At 42.0% G+C, this 21,007-nt stretch overlaps 1 protein-coding gene across 1 annotated transcript; it reads left to right on the forward strand.

Moving 5' to 3' along the window:
• Positions 1–5,662: 5,662 nt before the first annotated feature.
• On the forward strand, positions 5,663–20,596 carry KCNG4 (potassium voltage-gated channel modifier subfamily G member 4; the record flags this gene model as incomplete). Its single annotated transcript, XM_079541424.1, has 2 exons — positions 5,663–6,412; positions 19,811–20,596. The coding sequence occupies 2 exons, from the start codon at positions 5,663–5,665 to the stop codon at positions 20,594–20,596; spliced, it is 1,536 nt and encodes a 511-aa protein (XP_079397550.1).
• Positions 20,597–21,007: the final 411 nt, after the last annotated feature.

The raw sequence follows: 21,007 nt of genomic DNA on the forward strand, positions 1-21,007 counted from the left end.
CCTTTGTGCAAGGAGACAAGTGAAAGGACATGGAAATTTGTGCGTTATATATCATTAACCTCACTATACTTTTATATATCTGATACAAGCTCTGAATATTTCTTTGGCTTTAGTAGTATTTTGCTCTTTTTGGCTCTTCTGGTACTTTCTGGCTTTCATCAAACTCGGCAAAGAAAAACCAACTTATAAAGACAGTGATGGAGAGAAAGGAGAAAGCACTGCCCCAGTATGTGTGACTCAGTCTTCCGAGACAGTTTGTGGTGCATCAGGAGCTTGGATCATAACTGGCGTTTATGAATGCTGGGATGAGCAAGCAATATGTTACACAAGTGCTTAACAAATCAAGGGTATCACAGCCTGATTTACCACACGCTCCTGTGCGAACGCTATCATTATTCCACTGGAATCAATAACACTGCAACTCGCTAAGGCTTGAATAACGAAGAGGTGAATCTAGCCCTTTACTGTCAGTTTAATTATCCATACAAACTAGGCATTTGGCAAGAAAGGCCATTTCTATTGCTCCATAAAGACAAATTATGAAGGAATAAACAGGAACATGAGGCTAACATTGCTGGACTGAGTAAAATATTGGCGTAAATCCTGAAAGTTTACCTTGCAATACGTGATGCGATAATTGAACTAAGAAAAGAAGGCTAAGCTCTTCTTTATGTCCACTGAATAACATGAGGATATGAAAAGATGTTGAATTTCCATGTAACGAGGCTATCTAAATCCAATTACAGCCACACATGCTAACCACTGAGTAGTGAATTTTAAAATGCTGCTTTCAATTTCACGCCGACTATTTTGCAAATAAATGAAAAAAATACGTATTTTATTGAACAGAAGAATTCATAAGGCACAAAGAAAAAGAATCTGGGAAAGGACAGGTGTACACAAAGGCTGAGTGCTAGAGAACAAATCCCCACATGAGTACAAAAGGCCACAACTGACAGAATAAAAAAACCACGCAACCATTTAGTGATGAAATTGCACCAACTGAACATTCAGTGCTGGGCTAATTTCTAAGCCAACGAATGAAAACAGTATAGGTTTTTTAAGTGAATTTATTCCATTCTTACTTTTTTTCCCCTTTACATGCTTATTTTTTTCAGTGCATTCATATTTCCTTAAATAATTATTTTGATGTACACCTTTGTTTTCTGACTTTAAAAGCCTGAAATTCATCATCAGTTACAGGTGCCAAGGAAAGTAATTATCTTCGTACTATATTTAAGTATTACAAAAAGCCCAGTTGGGAAGCAAAAAGAGAAGATTAACAACACTCTCTTTATTAAATTACATACCTGCTCCCTGCAGAATGATTGGAAGACTTGGAAGTATATACAATTTCCAAGCATACATTCTACCCCTTGGTAAGATTGCCTGTTATAAGCAGACATAATTACTCTGGAATATATATAGTCTGGGATATACATACATATACACACAGTTTTGTCTCCAGCAGTTTTTTGCTGTTCTAATGGAAAAATACTGTCAAACAATGAGTGCACGATCGATTCAGAAAAGCACAGACAACCTAGCAGAGTCCAGGCCAACCTCCTCTGGTTTCTCAGCATAAAGGCACCTCCATAGGATCCAGCCAGTGTCTGTGCAGCTCCCCAGTACAACACCAGAAACCTTGGAAAGAGCAGAAAAGGGCATCTGTGCCCACTGCAGTACTTCCCCCCCAAAACCTAACTTAGGCTACCGATTTTCTGTGTCAGAGGTTGGATCCACATGAACTTGCTGAGGCCTTTTCCAAATCCTGCTCACCACAATGAGTTCCACAGTATTATTGTGTGTTTGGTGAAAAAAACCCCACTATATATATACATAATTCGTATACATCTACTGCTTGATACAGCACTCAGCAAAGTATTACAGCCAGTGATTTTTGCTGGACTTCCCATTTTCTACAGCAATTAACCATTACAACACCTAAATACTAATGCCCTAAATAACCTCATTATCCAACTACCTGGGAAAAACCTGTTCACTGTGATGGATGCCTTTTAGCAGATTCTTCTCTGCATTTCAAAGGGACATAGCAATAGTTGCACCATCATACACACAAAGTTCCATCCTAGTAGATCTCTGCTGTGAGTACTTAAATTTGAATTCTGTCAAATAATATATAGCCAAGATTGAGGCTTTACCCCTGATTTATGCAGGGCTAGGCTTAACCTATCTGAGAGAGTTACACAACAGCATGCAATTGCCTTGTCCCTGGAGCTCTCTAGAGAACAACCACCTCTGCTCAGCTTGCTTCTCAGCCGCAGTATGTCGGCCTCGTTGTAAAAGGGGATGAGAGGCAGGTCTATGACATTGTAATAGAGTGGCAAAAAAAATAAAAGGGGGGAAACAACAGGGAGGAGACAGGAAAGTTGTTCACATCAACAAATAAATAAAGCATATGGAAACTGCATGAAGAGCATGTAAAAGAAACTGATCTGACCAGATGGCTAAGGAGCAAGGAGAGAACAATTCCAGAAAGCAAAGGGGAACTAGAGAATGGAATGGAAAAAAAAGAACAAAGATTTTGATGTTAATTCTGAATAGGGCAAATTCAAAGGGAAATTAACAGGAAAACTACAACTGTAATTACAGAAAGGAAAAGAAGATACAAAAAAGCAAGTCAGCAGAGGTTTGAACTGATGCAGAAATAAGTCTTTCCCACCTGGAGAGAGACTTCAGTTTTGTGGTCTCAGCATTAACAGCTTTAGATGCTGAACTATTAAGGAGGATCTGTACTGGATCTTCTGCACAGATACTTTGGCAATGAGGCCATGATGTATCCACAGCCAGAGCTCCAAGTCCCTGTAAAACAAATATCAGGGTGCCCAGTACTGAAGGTGAAATTGTAAACTTCAAAAACATGCATTTCCTACTAAATAAGAATAAGACTCAAATTACTGAATTATGTATAATATTTACTCACTGATTTGGATTTATTCACCTTTTTGTCAGCTGGTTTCAGAAATGCAACCTTTATCAGTTGCTAAAGGGCTTCTCAAGGTGAGAAGGAAATGCTAATTGGTTTTATCCTTTTGTGAAACAATCCATCCAAACTTAATTAGAATAGGTTTGCTTTTTCTTCGAAAAGAAATAATCCATAAGAAAAGCTGATAGGCAGAGCAAACTGCATCTCGCACAAAGGTGGTAGGATTTAAGTGATTTTGAGCTATGCTCCCAGAACTCAGTTGCCTTCAGGCATCTATCTGGCCTTTCTCAGTGGATGGCATAATTAGGACCTGAGTGTAAACCCCAGTGGTGCCGGCTGATAAGAAGTTAATCTTTCGGGCACCACGTGGGCCAAGAGAGATGTGCCAACAGGTCCAATTAGCAAAGGCTTCCCGTTCCAGACTGTGCCATAGCATTTCTCAGCACGGATAAACAGCTGCAGGATCTGCTTCTGAGGTGCCTCACCTCAGCAGCGCAATGGGAAGTAGCCCAGGGCAAGCAAAGGGCTTCAGCTGCACCTTGTACTACCAGCTGCAAGCAGGGCAAACACAGCTCTGGGGTACAAACTCCTAAAGGCCTTTCCATGGAGCATTCATATGCCCAGTGGGGCACGTAAATCCCATAGACCCAATCCTGTGGCAATAGGATTCAAGTCCAGGAGCTGCAGCCACACTGGGTATAAACTGGCATTTCTTACTGAATTTAGGAACTTCATCAAGGGTACTTGTCATTAAGATCTGATCACAGACCACTTGAACCCTCTGACTGAAGCTAAGCAAGCAGAATACAGGTCAAACTCATGTCATCTCAACTTTAGACAGAGGCAGCCCAAGACCTACTGGCAACACAGAACCCAAAAGCCTTACAGCAAACTCAGCCCCCACAGCCACATATGAGAAGGTGAGAAACATGTTATGTGCTGTTCCCTTTCATCCATACAGGAGAGAGAAGAAAGTTCCTGGTTGTTGGAAAAGCAATGAAGATTTGCAGAGTGCTCAGCACCTGTTCTCTGCAAGATAGAGAACCTTTCCTTTATAGAAGGAAAGCACTTTCCTGGCAGCCAGTGACGTGCAGAGGCCCAGCATCCGTGGGCATAACAATTCCCTCTAATAACGTTTAAGAGCAAATCCCAGTCTCAAGAGGAATATAGCACATTGAAACTGCTCCTGAGGAATTTGACTGGTGTTGCCAAGATGACCACAACAATGGCAGAAGTTAATAGGGATTAAAATTGTTTTATTAAGTAGGTTCATCAGAATTTACTTATTAGCAAACCTGATTAGTCAGAGACTGTCTCCATGTTCCTACTCAGTTGCTGCCTGCTGCCTGCTGAACAGACAGAGGGATGCTGGAGAGATTATTGCTAAGCCCTTCCCCCTTCCCTCTCCCTCCTCTTCCAGGACCACACCGACAGTCCCAAGGGAAACAGGAGGGACAGAAGGGGTAGGATCCTGCAGTTCTCGCTCACCACATTTCACCAGAAAGCCCCATGAACCCAGGAAGAGGAGCTGCCACTCAGGACACTGACTCTTGAGCAAAGGATCTATCAGTACAACATATAATATATGAACACGTATGAATATTTTCCCCTTCTAGAGGACATAAGAGAGGAAAGAGACTTGGATCTCCAGAGTGCTACAGCAATTCTATTTTTTTTTTTTTTTTGTAATCAATACCATTAAACATCCCCAGGTCTTTCTGCTGGATCGTAACTCAGCTGACCAGTTTGCAGCATGCATACTTCACCTGAGGGGAAGCCAGGCAGCGGGCTGCAGCCCGAGGCACGGTGGTAAGTAACTTGGGGGAAGTTTCCTTATGATTTTTGTAGTTTGCTGCCTTGGAGTAATGAATTCCAGTGAATCTTTGGAGAATATGAACAAAAACAGGGATTTGTTCCTGAGAGAAGGAAGGGAAGGGGGGTGTCTTTCAATTGCTTTACTCTCTGAGCTGGTAGTTTTCTTTCTGTCCTTGTAACAAAGTTTTCTACAGGATGGGTGAATGTTCCCTGTATTTTCTCAGTAATTTGCAGTGACGTGAGATCGAGCTGATAAGAATACTTGTCATTTAGAAAGCAGTTTACTCTTAGAGCATTGAACAAACATGTACTAGTTAATCCTTGCCATGGCTCTGCGAGGCAGGCAAAACAGGCGAGCAGTGAAGAAAACAGGAATTAGAATCTGAGCATTCGAGTTAAAGCAATTAATAACTTTGCATCCAGCTGATGGCAGGTAATTGACCACTCTAGTAACTGTTAAGCAGCTTAGTTAAGTTAGTGTGTATTCAAGGGTTTACAGAAATTAGAGAGCCATGAGACAACTGCTGGAAAATGAACAATCCAGCAACGACCGAGATATTTTAGAGCAGAGGCTGATCTGCTCTGGTTTGGATTTGCAGGCGTCCGACCCTTTGCGATAATTATGAACGAGGCTTTAGCTCTCCTCTGTGCCTGTGTGTTGCCAGACAACCAATGAGGCTGCAAAGCAAATCGCATTCACAGGCTGCAGATTTCAGGAGGAGGCACAGGGGTGACTTTTACTTACAAACACTCATTAAACTGGTGGTTTAGGGAAGTACCCGAAGCACCCTTTCTCTTGCAGTAACCTCTACTATGTTTTCTCCTTCCTCACGCATCTTTTGGCTGGCAGATAACCCCGGTCTGATGCCATTTCGGATGTCCCAGTGAGAACTCTTAGAGATGCCTATTCTCTCTGGAGGCAGCGACCAAGACTATAGTAACATTAGCTACGCTTCTTGTAATTCCTTGAGCCATTTCTTTCCTGTCTCCGTTGAAACTCCTTCTGTCAAAGGGGTCCATTACCAAAGAGCCAGGAGGATTTGCCGCCCTGATCAAGCCTCTGCAGTCGATCTAAAGACAGAAATTATGATAAATGTTGGAGGCATCAAATACCTGCTACCCTGGAGCACTTTAGATGAATTTCCCCTGACCAGACTGAGCAAACTTAAGTTTTGCAGCAGCTACGAAGAAATTATTCAGCTGTGTGATGATTACGATGAAGACACCCGTGAGTTCTTCTTTGACAGGAACCCCAATGCTTTTGGGATGATTGTCAGCTTTCTAGCAGCAGGGAAGCTGATGCTCTTAAGAGACATGTGTGCCTTGTCTTTCCAGGAGGAGCTGAGATACTGGGGGATTGAGGAATCCAACCTGGAGAACTGCTGCTTTCGAAAATTATTTCAGAAACTGCAGGAGCTGGCTGAGGTACGGAAAGAAGAGGAGCTCCGGAGGAGCAAAGAAGCTGCATGTGTCCTGGATGAGAAGACCAAATTTGGGCAGTTTATGAACAGACTCAGAGATATGGTAGAAAATCCTCAGTCGGGACTCCCAGGCAAAGTCTTTGCTTGTCTGTCCATCCTCTTTGTGGCCACCACAGCTGTAAGCCTTTGCGTTAGCACAATGCCAGATTTAAGAGCTGAAGAAGACAGGGTAAGTAAGTCCTCTTTAACTGATCTGACTGTAGAATTTAAAGTGTGTCTGCTTTGCTAGGTATGCATCCTTAAAAAGACAAAACAGATACAGAAAATCCATAGTGATGAGGTCTGAAACTGCTCTGAAATGGAATTTTCTACAACAGAAAATGCAGTAATAGCTGAAAGTACTTCTGTCAGTTTCAAAAGGATGTTCAATTAACAATAATTTCAACAAAATAATTTACTAACTGTGAGCTAAACTACAAGAACGTATTTCTGGACAGAACTCTCACATAGCATTGGGTTCCCTTCCCAAAAAGCAGTTGCTAGCACAAGTTACAAACTTGTTACACTGAGACTCTCCGACTCACACTGAGGAGTTTTCAGCACACTTTACTCTTTGGTTATAAGCAATCAGTCCATAACAGCAAAAGAAATACTTTCTATAACATGTAGCACTAATATCAAATACCAGCTGAACTTCTAACCACATATAGACCCTTTTAGTAGGGTCAGCTGCAGTAATTCAGGGCAAACTGTCCAAGCCTGTATCATACATGAAGGATCTTTTCTATAATACTGTTGTATTTCAGCACTGCAAAGATCTGTTATTCCAATTATAAAATGGAGGAAAAATCTAAAGTTATTTCAGATGCAGTAACGCCCAAATCTATCAGATAGCTTTGACTAATCCGTTTAATTAATCCTTCACTTCGTTAGCAAACTGTCCTTCTGAAAGTGGTGAGAAAATAAACTCGCTGCCCAGCAAGATAAGACATCCCAAAAGTATTCAGCACTGATGAATAAAGACATTTTCACATTTATAGCACATTACGGTATGCACCACACAAAAATATGTGCCTACTTTATTGCTCAAGCAGTAATTCAAGGCAGCACAGCCACAGCAAGGACATGTTATGATATGTGATGTCTTTCAATGAAACTGAGGACTGATTAACCTGTATTTGCATAAGAAGACTACTAACTTTCAGCAGTAAGTCTGGTGCTCTCGCAGCTCTCCACAGCTATTACTTCTGGCAGAGAAAACTGATACCCTGCTCCAGTGCTTCTTCCAAGGAAACACTTTAAAGAGAGCACATCCTTCTTAGAGTTAGATGTAAAAACATTACAAGCCCTGCTCTGGGAAGTGCTTCGTGCTAACTTTGTTAATGGAAGTTGCCTGATGGATTTTGTTGTCGTTTTCCAACCGCTGCAGAAAAAGCTTTTGTGAATACTTGCCATGAAAAAGAAGCACGTTATTTCAGATCTCAGCACCATGTAACATGTTGTGTGCTTTTAAAGCTAATTCTCTGTGTTTTAGAAAGGGAAGGATTTTCAGGTTTGTAAGGGTATCTGGTCACTGAAGTATTGCTGCTTTCCATGGACCCTCTATAAAGCACAGATAACTTTACTTCCCAGAGACCTGCATCCGTATCACTACTTTAAAAACAAGCAGACTGGACTGAAACAAGCTGTAAAGTGAGAGTGCTTGAAGTGCAGGGCAGAGCACGAAGGCTGAGCTTGGTCCAAGGCATAGATTTATCCAAATAGTTGCAAACATCTCACAGTTTACACTTAAGGCATTAGAACAGTGCACCTCTTCGTGGAGCCGCAGAAGCACAGAGCACAGTATTGAAAGCCTGGTTATTTGAACCATTTAAAATTATGCCAGAGAAAGCACAGGGGAGTATGTGAGACATACTGCGCACACCCTGTGGAAAAGCAGAATATGAACTACCAAATATTTTCTATCTCCAAATTCTTAGCCTGCAATACCTAGCATTTTCCTACTGGGATTTCAGAACAGCATTTTAGCAACAGGAAAGCAAACCACTCGCAGAGCTTAACTGATGAAAAAGCCCACTTCCCAGTTGTGACTCCCAGGGAAACTGCACATCTGCATGGAGATTTGTTACTCAAACCTGGTCACTGACCGACCTCTGAAAGCGACTCCAGCATGAGGACGTGCACCAGCAACCTGGGGCCGGCATGCAACACCTCAAATTTTGGTTCTGTGGGCTGAATTTAAAAATCCCATGATTCCCTTTTGCCTAGCAACAGAAACAGTCAAACTCCTCCAAAAAAGTTTCTGAACAACGTGTAATTTCAGCCCTGAATCTAAAGATGTCCCATTCTGAGGTTTATTCATTTCTGAGCTGAAGTTTGACTAAACCTCTATGCATAAAGGTGCTTAGAGGTATTGTAAGGATCTGTATTCCAATGTCACCAACACTGGAAATGGAATGTATCCATTCTGAAATACAAGCAAGAAAGGCTTTACCTCTGGTGCGTTTGTACCACTCGGGGCTCCTTTTTCCAATCATCACAGCTGTCACACTAAGAGGATGAGAACTGGCTGGGTTCCAGCACAAGGAGGATCAGATTCAAACGAAAAAAAAAGAAAAAGAAAAAGGAAAAAATAATACAGGGTGACTTCCATTTCACTCAGAGGCTGACGCAGGCACATGAAATCACTCGTTCTTTTAGCAGGTGCAAAGCCAGGGCTCGTTCAGAAGGAAGAAAAGCTGCCTCGGCAGGCAGGAGAGCAAACAGGAGTCCTCACCATCCGAGGGGAAGTGAGAACTCCGGTCTCTGGGAGAGGGATGGCAAGGAGCCAAGGCAGGAGCATCTGCACCGGGGAAGCCCATCACCCTGGCAACCAGAGGGAGGGATGGAGCCATCCGCATGGGGAGCGCAGGGCGGGGGCTGGCTGACAGATCAGAGCGCAGCCCAAAGTCAAATAAAGAACGAGGCACTGGAACTGACACCGTGCACATCTGCCAGAATATTCAAACGGCATTAGGAACAGGAAGAAAAAGCAGATAGAAGAGCAAACAGTTCCGTATCGTGTGAGTGCCTGATGTGAATCCCAGCCCAGAGGGAACGGCCCGATGCGAAGGAGGCCAAAAGTTTGGGAAAAGTCCAAGGGTAAATCTGTGAGGCTCTATCTCAGGTCTGAGTCTGACCATGAAACGGATGCCACACAGCTTTATCTAAGTATTTGTGTCCATTCTTAAGGGAAAGCAAACTGTCTTCAGTAAGGAAGCAAATACGGCATCACCAAAATGTAGTAATCAAGGCAGATGTGAGTGTGGGGGTAGACAAGAAATCATACTTGGGAGTGAGGAACTGTCACTGTTATTGATCCAAACAGGTATTGCTGGCAGCATGAGAGAAACGCTGAGCTGAACCACATACTGTATTTAGGATGAGAGCTGAAATTCTCTTCCAATGAAGGAATTAAGATGAGCTCATTAGAGTCACGGCTAAAGTCTCCCCAAAAGTCAGTCCCATGCAAGAGGTACAGCCAGGATCCAGGAGGTGCAAATGAAGTAGGCACTGCTCAGCACAGATAATCCAAAGGGAAAAAAAACATCATTACACCTGTGAAATATGGAACAAAACCAGCACAGAAGGGCTCAGACAGGACTGTGCTTTGAAGCACCCTTGGGATTTTCTTTTGGAGGAGATTTCTTTTAATGAGTCGCAGGAATCTGCTTTCTCTGGAGAAATGACTCAGCAGAAAAGGTGCAGCAAGGTCTTTTCCTCAGGAAAGATAAGCAAATTAGGGTCAGTGAAAGAAAAGAAAGAAGAACCCCCAGACATCCCCATTAGCTGTACCTCAGCACGGTACAACCACAGCTTTTCTCCTGGTGCAGAAGCTCCCAATGGGTCACACTTACATGATGTCCTATGGCCCCAGCTGAGAGAGAAGAAAACATCTATCCTCTGTTCTCCAGTGATAAATGAGGGGTCAGACATCATTACTACTAATTTTTGTGTTTGCCCATAAGTGATCTTGAGAAGCTTGTAAGTGCTTTCTGTACTGCACAGATAACCTAATGAAACAGAACCGACATGCGATGCAACCAGCATTGTCAGCCCTCATGATTTTATCTTGGACCTAAGTATATTCATTTTCTGAAGTTCCAGTTCCTGCGATCATTTGATTATGCAGAACTCTAATTCATTTTAAACGACATGCTTTTAGTCACTGATTACACTGAGAATCCAGAAAACATGAAAAAAAAAAGGGGGGGGGGGGGGGGGAAACAGGCAAACAACAAAGAGCAGATATATAATAAATGGAACCATATTTTATTATTTGTTCTTCATTCTGTGCCATTATTCTGGAGGCCCCGTTGTATGCTTTCCAGTGTTTGACATCGCTGTCTGTATCACTGTACCTACCTGGCTCAGACCCCAGAGGAAACTGTTGAGAAACACATTTTCTGTAAAAGTAGAGTTTCAGCGCTTTATAGGAGAAAAGGCAAGGACTTCCCCGGGAGACAAAGGAAACCAGACAAGATATTTGCTTCATGAGGGTTACTATCACCTGGGCTAAATGGGGTAATTGTAAAAAATCACACTGACTTTGGTTAAACACAAACTTTAGTTAACTGGTTAAACCACGCAAATTTTTGTCAGTGTGAAGATGTGCTCAGTGTGAAGATAGACACGTATGAGACAGAGCCTCAGTGTTCAAGCTATTAAATCCACTGTGAAGACATTAGAGCAAAATGCTCCAGCCCTGCCCATAACCTGCAAATAAAATTAAATCTCCTCAGTGCATTTATTAAAGGAAAACTTGAAGGACTTGGGAGTGACTGGAGAAGATAATAATCCTTATGGAGAATGTCACATAGAGGTGTACAAACCCAGTGCTACTGCTCACAGTCTGCAGAGACAAGACTCTCTGTCAAAGTGTAATTTGGCCAACTGGTAAAAACAATCACCTGTGGTAAATTGGATGAGACAGCTGTGTTTTGACAGATACCCCTGGCTACCAATTGCATAGGTTTTAAATAACAGGGGCTAAGCATTGATCAAAAAAGAATTTTCTAGCTGATTAGCCAGGGTAAAAGGATTTTTGCTGAGTAATATCTTTTTCAATGAGTAGCAGTTCAGAGCACTATTAATAAAGCTGGGCACTATTCAGAGAATATGTGCAAAGAAGAGTATTTGTCAGTAACTCTATGGTCAAATGCATCTTCTAATGCAAGGCATAAATCACACAAAGCATGGCCCAGAATGACTTGCTCTGTAGCCAAAAAATTAATAAAGTTCTGACTTTCAGAAACACTTAAAATACTCATTTAGAAGTGTAAAATCAGAAAAGTACATGTCTATGCCTATCTGTAAATTTATCAGTATATGGAAATGACTTGATATCACCTGGGACAAAATAGAGTCCCCCATTAGTGAAGTTTACCTTGCTGCAGCCTTGCTCTACACAACCAATGGGCACCTGTGGGGTGGATGCTGCTGAACACCTGTGTCAGTATACCATCACTGCCACACAGAATGATTTTCTTTGGAAACTCTGAACACTCCATTTCAGTAAGTGGTTTTTAAAAGCTGGCTCTGCCAGTTCAAGGTCCAATGTTTGGAAGGCACAATCTGACATTATTAGTTTGCCTTAATTTCATCCAGCTTTGGCTGTATCTCAATAGCCATGGGACTCCCAGCTTGCATGCTATCCTGGGGGGACACCCAGCTGCTCCAGCTGCTCTGCAGTGGGCTGTCACCCAAATGCAATGTGGGGCAGCACATGTGCTTCTCACTGGGGATCACAATTCCTTTTCCTGCTTTCAAGTTTGCGATAGCTACAATGGGAAAAAACCTGTTTGCTTTCTCCACTAAAGTCACCTCGGGAGGTTCAGCACAGATGACTATTTAATAAATGCCTTCTTTGTGGAACTGGATATTTCCTTCTGCCGCCAAGGACCTCTGCCATTGGAACATGCTATCTGAAATCAATGCATCCTCCAAGTTCATAGGAGTAACGCAGCAAATACTAAAAACAACCAACCACCCAAATTTGTACATTCTTTAGAAGTTTCTCTTACTGCTGCAGTCAAATTAGAATCTGGTATTTTAGTTCTGGAGATGTTTGAGCAGATCTAATCATTAATTTCACAGCACCAGAGCTGTGAACTGCATATGTTGTACTTATTCCTGCAGTGTCAGCTCCTCCTGTTAGCGTGAGTATTTATAACAAGTTCAGTGCCTGTACACAGGTACAGAGACAGACAGACTGCTGCAAAGAACTTGCAATGCAGTGAGGAAAGAAACGAGAAGGAATAGTAATAGGGCTAAAGCTATCATCAGAAGTAAAACTGGAAATTGAGTCTTTCTCCTAAGTTCCATACAGATATCTTGTCATTCTGACTGTACTGTTCCTCACAGTTACAAAACGAAGTCTGCTAAATTTTCTACTAGAGAAAAAAAAAAAAAAGATAATGCCTCCACATCTCCCTCCTAATAAAATGGTCTGGGCTCACCAATCAGATTGAAATGCTTCAGATTGATTCTTACAATGTTTGCAGAATAAAGAACCCAAGCATAAAAGTTAATTGAAATATTTTATTTTAGTTACATTTACTCCCCAGATGAGATAACCTGTGCTGGGTATAGAGATGATTTCCCCTTCCCTACATTCTTGTAATGTCCACATTCATATAATCCCACTATTAGTTTAGTTTCCTCAAATGTACCAGGTTTAGTAATTGTTTTCATAAGTCCAAGTTTCTTACTCATAAAGCAAAGTAAGTGGAAAATTGTTCTGTGATCAGAATACACAGCACTCCTTTAACCAGCTTATCATCCTGTAAATCAGGTTACAGTCTCTCTCTCAGCAGGCAGTAAACCTTTTGATTTTATTGCATCTGTCTCTAACTATAAATCCCAGTACTGGAGTGATCCATCACACGGGCTTTTCAAGTTCTCCCTGACCATCATTTGATTCAGCAGCACGGAGTTTAATTATTCAAATAATAGCAGCAATGCGGTCGCAGTGATTCAGCAGTACCTGCAGCACTGCAGCTGGATCCCACGGTCCCAGGTAGGCAGGGAACACAGACTGGTACAAGACTTCCTAACTGAATTATCACTTTACTGCCAAAAGAAATGGTAAAAATGCTGCAGAGAGGGATAAGAACACCTGGGAGATGGTTCAGTGTCTCAGCTGCACAAAGAGCTACACAAAGGTGTTTTGCTCCACCTTAACCACTCTCCAGACTTGTAGACCCACTCCTGAGTCCGTGGGCAGGCAATAGCAAGAACTGAAGCTTGCTTTTTCACTATCACATTAGCTTGCATTTTTTTCACACAGAAGGCATTCTCTGGGGACAAGATCCAGATCAGGATGCAGTGCCCATCTGTAACCTTGAGAAGTGCAGAAGGCTGGAAGACAGCACTGTGCACAGGAAATAAGTCAACCTTGGGCTTAAAGAGGAAAGTTCCTGCAAGCTTTACTTCTAAATCCTCCACATCCAGGGCTGTGTTTTGCTCTGCATGGGCTGTGTGGGCAGCCCCAGGAGCAGTCAGTCTGGCTGGGATCAGCCTCTCTGCTAAGCACTGGGTAGCTGTCAGCTGCACACGTCAGCAGAAGGCAGGCTGGTAGCCTGGATCCATCTGCTGCCATTTCAATGGACACTGGCCACTGTCTGCCATACGGTGTGTGGATCAGACAGAAAGATCTGAGTGGTAACTGGCTTATCTGAATGTGGTAAATAACATTTGGACACACCAGGCTAAGTTCAGCAGATGTGGATTGTGACCTTGCATCAGTAATGCTGCCAGGCATTCCTGGTGTGAAAGATGACGTTCTGGCAGCTTGTCCTTCAAATGCAGAGTGCTAATCAGGACCAGGTCCTGCCAACCAGTATCTAAGGACACTCCTTTCAGGCTCCACTAGAAGTCTGAATTAGAAGAGTCATGTATATTGCTTTACTGAGCTCCTTCCCTGCTCCATTTTGAATGACTGTTTAATGTTTTCTGGGTGACTGAACACCAAAACTGCCTCACTCCGAAGCAATCACTGCTACATTAGGGTAGATCTAACTGGGAAGAAGTTCAGACCCTTTCTGTCCATTGCTCATTTGTTTTATGATGGTAAGCCAGCTGCTTTCCATAAAGGTATCCCACAAAGAACAACATTTGCACACAGTGATTCAATCATGACTCCTAATTCAGCTCAAGGACTTTCATCAGCCCAGCTTCATAAGTAACTCATAAGTTACTTGCCTTTCTCAGAAGTATGCTGGATAACCAACACATGCACACATTGCTGATGTAGACGTTGATTTCCTATATGAAGTTTTGAAAGCATTACTCTCTGCAGGGATGACGTGATTCTGAAATAATCCATATATTGACCTAGCAGTGCTTATTGGCCAAGTGCTCTACAAGCACTGGTGCAACTTGGGGCACTTAACTAGGAAATGGACAGTGTGAGACAAGAAACACATGAAATCACTAACATCATCATTAACTGCATTAACTGGCAAGCATAGAAGGGAGATCATGAGCAATGCTGCAGGTTTGCCTTTATCTCAGGCAGCACTCTTTTATATGCTGTGGGAAATCCCAAATTACACACTATGGAAAACGGGTTCAGAATGCTGCCAATGGACTTCCACTGAGAGTCATCCACGGGAAGGGCAGAAAGTTGGTACCACGGCCACAACATAAGCAGTTGGGTGCACAACACTGCTGTTCAGAAACCTACCAAATACTGCTTGCTGGTAAGCTGGCAGCCATTACCTCACAATCTACATCACGCCACTCATTTCCATGGTGCTCTACAGAGGACTACAAAGAATGGATCTGTTCCAACCAATACTGGTGAGGTGCAATGTCCAAAATATACATTCTCACTGCTTTGTATTTGCTTCAGCATTTATTTAAAAATACCTTGCAGTGGATTAAAGGGTAAACATCCACTTCAGAAGGTACTGAGGTATATCGTCAGTGGTAGGAAACTAATTGGTGATCAGGTCATGATTCAGAACAGGTTTTCCCTAGCATATTTTAATTATAAGATGCTTCAGATTGCAACCAAGTGGGTCACAAATGGCCAGTGCAGAGCAGGTCCTGAGGGCATGAGAACAGCTCTCATCTAGTTATATATAAATGAGTTTATAGTAATAACTTTTTTTTCTTGTCTATAAAGTGCAACCAAGTACAATGCATCTGAAAACCAAGGTGGATGGACGAGGTATTTATTCCACAAGGGAGCAATGCCACTCTGTCTGGGCACTGCTACCATTATTGGTGCACGTACAGACATTATTTTCACAAGATGAGATTTATGTCTGTTGTAAAATATGATAGCGCTGCATAATTTTGAGATCTGGTTTTATTTACTGTCCTAGATGTCATTATGCTGTAACTAATGTTTCCTGGTCAACTAAGAGGGCAATTGGCTGGAAATTTATATTATTTATCTTATCTAGTGAGTGGCACATATCTCAAGCTTATTTAACTTGAATTCACAGTTGGGGAATAAATTTCACTCCTGTAAAGTCACCTGTGCAATTGAGATTTAGATGCCACGCATCACCCTGGCATCAGAGGGTGCTGAATTCCTGAACCTCTGATCCTATCAAAAGAAGGCACTGCATGAAGGCTGCAGTAAAGCTTTCTGGAACCCCAATGTTCTCCACTATTAGTAATAGTGCTTTCTCTCACTGTTTCTACAGAGATCCATTTTGCTTAAGCTTTTGTTTCTCAGGCTGTCAGGATGGGCACTGGGCTGATGAGACTCAGCACAGCTATTCTTACTTTTTATTATCAGCCTTTTTTTTTTCTTTCATATCTAAAGAGGCTTTAGTAAAAGCATCCTAAAATGAGCATTTTCACTGTATTATTATAAACATCCCAGTCCATAATAGAGCCCAAAAAAATGAACCATTACCTTATACAGCAGAAAGCAATAATGAAAAGGAACTATGAATTGCTTATTATCTTGGGTGCTAAAGAACTTTGAAATGGCCACTTTACCTCTTTGAGGTGGTTTATAAATCTAAGAAATCATTCAATATTTCAGCCATCAGGCTCGATATATAGCTTGTTACATACAAATCACTGTGTCCTTCATTGCTGAACCTAATGTTCTTTTCACACGAATGATCAATACCAGGCACTCTTTTTATTACATTTATGCCATACGTTGTAGAATTTCAGCTGGAGACACGTTCCATAAATCCTGATAAATTCTTGCATTGCTCAGAAGTAAATCTGCAGGATGTATGAAGCGTTGGATACTCAGACTGCTAGCTTTGTTCTAACTGATCTCCCATCAGAGTCCGTGACAGTCAGTGCTGGCTGATGCTACAACAGTGCAAAGCATCTCAGGTTGTGTTGAAAAATCCTGCCCCAAAACAATTTGTGTCCAGTTATAAATAAAAGCTCATCTTTCCCTCACACTCATGGTCAGTGCTGCATTAGTCCGGAGCTTTTGTAAGTTCTACTATACCATGATACAGAAGAAGAAAGAAGTCGGTGATAAATTTGATAAGAAAATAATAGCCCAGAATTCTGCTCTGGTTAATGCTTAGAGAAACAGAGGAATGTTCTTGTTCTGCTTTGCAGTCATTGATACGAGAATTTCCCAAATATGTTTGCTTTGTTCAGTGAGAGGTGAGATATAGAAGCTGTTGTGCCACAGGAACTCCCTTATTGGCCATTTATGCAAAACACCCCTCATGGATCAGAATATTTGGCCTGCAAGTTGACAGTTCACTGGAAGGAGTTGACATCCAAAGGGAAGCTGGCAACAACTGCAAACGTGAGATCTACCACTGACACACAAGTACAAGTATTTTGGAAAGAATATGGTAGCTGAAATCACTGTTATTCCACTAGCTTTTTGGACAATAAAATGGAACACAGAGCACTCTGAGGTCTGAAATGATCCAAAATACTGGAGAAACAGAAACTGGCCTTGGTATTTAGTATATCTCCCCATCTCACTGTCCCAATATTTGCTACTTCTGAATGGGATATTCAGAAGGATCAAGAATCTTCAAAATGACTCGTGTTAGGGATATTCCATATAAACCATCTCACACGTAACACGTAATAAATGCAGGTATTCTCATACAAGCATACTGGATAAAATTTATCTCCCAGTGTGACATCGGTGAGCCTGTTCTCATCAAATCCTACAGACCCTGGGTCTTCCAGCCTCTTTCCAGACTCTGGCAATAGAGAGGCTGAGGTATGAAACGTTTGTGTCAGATGTTGTATAGAGATTGACTAACTAATGGTATGGCTACATTGTGTAATGGAGTGAAATAGTGCTGGTGGGAGATGATAGCCCAGCTGTGTTATTTACAGTGCTCGAATGAGTTACTTCCATATAGAACTACTGTACTGCATGGATAAATCAGTTCCCTCTGAAATAAACGGGGCTGGTTTTGCAGCGTGCCTTCATACCATGTAGGCATTTCTGAAGCAAACATATCTTTCTTCTTCCATCTTCCAAAAAAACAAAAAAGCAACCAAAAAACCACGAAGCCAAGAATTCACTGCATTAGTCAGTGTCAGAGACTGTGATACTGTACTGTAACTCCTGGTTTCCTCAGCAGAAAAAGAGACCAACAGATGATTTGAATCATACACTTCTACATATATACTTCTCAAGTGTCTTTTGCAAAGCATATAAAAAAGACAAAGCATGCTAACAGGGGAGAACTCACCGTCCTTTACATCCACAACTGTGCACAAAAGGAAAATAAAATGCACATCAATGTTCATGAAAAATTTGCTTTGAAGGATGTTCTGCTGAAAAACAAACATGCCTTTGGGAAGCTGATTGCACAAATTGCCTTCTCTATACATAAATAACTGAGGATGGAGAGAATAAAGCTCCTAACCAGCTCTTACCATGCCGCACTGTGACACTGCATGTTTAGTTCAGATCTAGATTTAGTCCTAGATCTTAACAGTTAAAATTCCCAGCAAACAATTTTTTTCTTGCATTTTCGAAGGAAGGAATAGGGAAAGCTACACAATGATCTGAAAGCAGTGTCTCTGTAGATGTGTAAAGGTGGATAAGTAGCAGATGTAGTGGAAATTCAGCCCAGTTAACAAAAGGTAAAATAAATCTTGATGGTAATGATGAATAATTCAGTAGTGTGACCAGAGGTGGGTGTGTGCAGAGTGCAGGCTGCACTGTACGAGCAACTCAGAGCTGAGCCAAAGTGAGCACCTCATAGCACAACTGCTGATCACAGGCAATCTTATCAAGCCAAGTCAGCAACAACGCAAACAGCTCAGCACTCCAGGCTCTGTCAGGGCAATGGCTTCAAACAGGGCTACAACCTCATCACCCACACATAAGTGTAGCAGGACTGAGTCTCTGAGATTATTTTTAAGTGAAAAATTATGATTTTGACATTCTACTGTGCAGAAAGATGGAAATCCCCCAGGAGTGCTACAAAGCTATGCTGTTCTGAAGGCTAAGCCAGGTAAAATAACAACAATAATAACAATAACATACAGGGTGCATCACAGTTTTCTTTGAGGAGTCTCAGCCAATGATCGTAACATGTGAGAATGCCAGAGCTACAGGATATAAACAATTCCTGAACAAAGAGAGCTGCTCTCTCCCAAGCTGTAATTCAACGCAAAGGGATGCTCTCCAAAAACATCACATTGTAATGCAGAGTGTAACTGAACACTGGGACAAGTTTAATTAGTAATAGGGGTATGTGTTTCCCGCAGAGCTTGTAATCAATACTGCTTGTGAAATGTGGCTGAGAATGGATAATATTGTTTCAGGAACTGCTCCTGTATTCTCTTGTTTACCAAAATAATCAGGAATTAATTTACATTTTCCTCCTCATTTCACTGCAACAGACCAAAAGCAATTTCATTTTTTAAGCTCAGGAAAATTAAAAAAAAAGAAGTGATTGTGAGGAAGTAAAAAGCAATTCCTCTGATAACAAAACCAGGGAAAGCACTGCTCACAGCATGGGGTCTTAATACAGGGAGAGGAGTTTTCAAGGCACATTTTGCCTACTGGAGGGGCATTTATTTTCTTCCAGATTGGAGCTATACAATATTTGTTCATATAGAAAGAAACATGATTTGTATATGATGTAACTGAGCCAAAGATCCAGATGACTTAATGAATAACTCTGAGCCATTTTTAATTGCACCAGAGTACTGGTTTTTGCAAAAAAACCACGCATTAAATAGCACCACAAGTTTGCAGACATTCAAGTATTAATCTTTCTTTTGAAGACACACTAATTTTTGTGCAGACTTATAAATCAGTCAAGTTCAAATATATGTTTTTTGAGAGCTGGAAGTTGGACTGATTTGGAACTTACGGCTGTGTGTGCAGACTTTAGGGAGAGTTGAGCCTTTCACAGGCTCACAGAAGAGCTTCATTCATTTCGAAGAAGCAAATAAAACAAGCACGCAGTACATCTCCTCATCTGGACATTTCATGTGCTTAGTACCCCCATATGCCATTGAAAAACAGCTACCTGCTAGCTGGGATTTGGTTATTTCTGATACTGGTGACTTGAATTGATAAACATTTCTGCTCCTCTAATGTTTTACATGCTGGTTTGCAAACTGTTCTTTTATTTAATTCTCCTTTCTTTGTGTGTGTCAGGGTGAGTGTTCCCAGAAGTGCTATTACATCTTCGTCATAGAGACCATCTGCGTGGCTTGGTTTTCTCTGGAGTTCTGCCTCCGATTCATTCAAGCAAGGAGCAAGTGTCAGTTCTTCAAAGGGCCCCTAAACATCATTGATTTCTTGGCTATTTCACCCTATTACGTCTCCCTCATCTTGGCAGAGGATGACTCAAGTGAAACGGATGACAGGCCAAGCAGCAACACTTATTTGGAGAAGGTTGGGTTGGTGCTACGTGTTTTACGTGCCTTGAGGATCTTGTATGTCATGCGCCTTGCCCGGCACTCCTTGGGCCTGCAGACCTTGGGCCTCACCGTTCGCAGGTGCACACGAGAATTCGGCCTGCTCCTACTCTTCCTATGCGTGGCTGTCACTCTGTTTTCTCCTTTGGTTTATCTTGCCGAGAATGAATCCGGCAAGGTATTGGAATTCACGAGCATACCTGCCTCCTACTGGTGGGCCATCATCTCCATGACCACCGTGGGGTACGGAGACATGGTGCCACGGAGCGTCCCAGGTCAGATGGTGGCTCTGAGCAGCATCCTCAGTGGCATTCTCATCATGTCCTTTCCTGCAACATCAATATTCCACACTTTCTCCCATTCCTACTCGGAGCTGAGGAAGGAACATGAACGCCTGCAGTCTCGGATGAACCGAGTTAAAAATGCCAATCACTCTGGTGAAAGTGACACGTTCAATGAGACAGACAGCTTGATCCTGGAGGAGCCAGTATCACCCATCAAATACATTTACACAGGGAACTAAGCCTCGCTCTAAAGCATTCCCAAGAATAGGATACACGTGTATGTCAACATAACACACAAAGCAAAGCAACAAAATACGTTACGCCGCTATTTTTCTCTGCCAGGAGATGTATAACAACGCAGCACAAGCCAATGCAGCTGGCTCCAGCACATCACGGCAGAGGTGGAGGTTTTGAGAATGTCAAAAGTCAAAAGCTTATTCATTAACAAATATTCATTCAATAGGACTAATGATAAGATTCAGCTTTGTCTCTGCCAGTTACGTATCTTGCTGAATACCTAATATTGAATGCAGAGCAAACTAAACAGCTTCTGTTGGCACAAAGACATTTGTTATTTTATTTGCCTTTGAGTTTGCGATGTTCTTTGCAACACCTTGAGCCAAGCGTTAGGAAGGATTTTTTCAGGGCTA

The sequence above is a fragment of the Tetrao urogallus genome (genome assembly GCF_951394365.1).
Source record: "Tetrao urogallus genome assembly, chromosome: 12".
NCBI lineage: Eukaryota > Metazoa > Chordata > Aves > Galliformes > Phasianidae > Tetrao > Tetrao urogallus.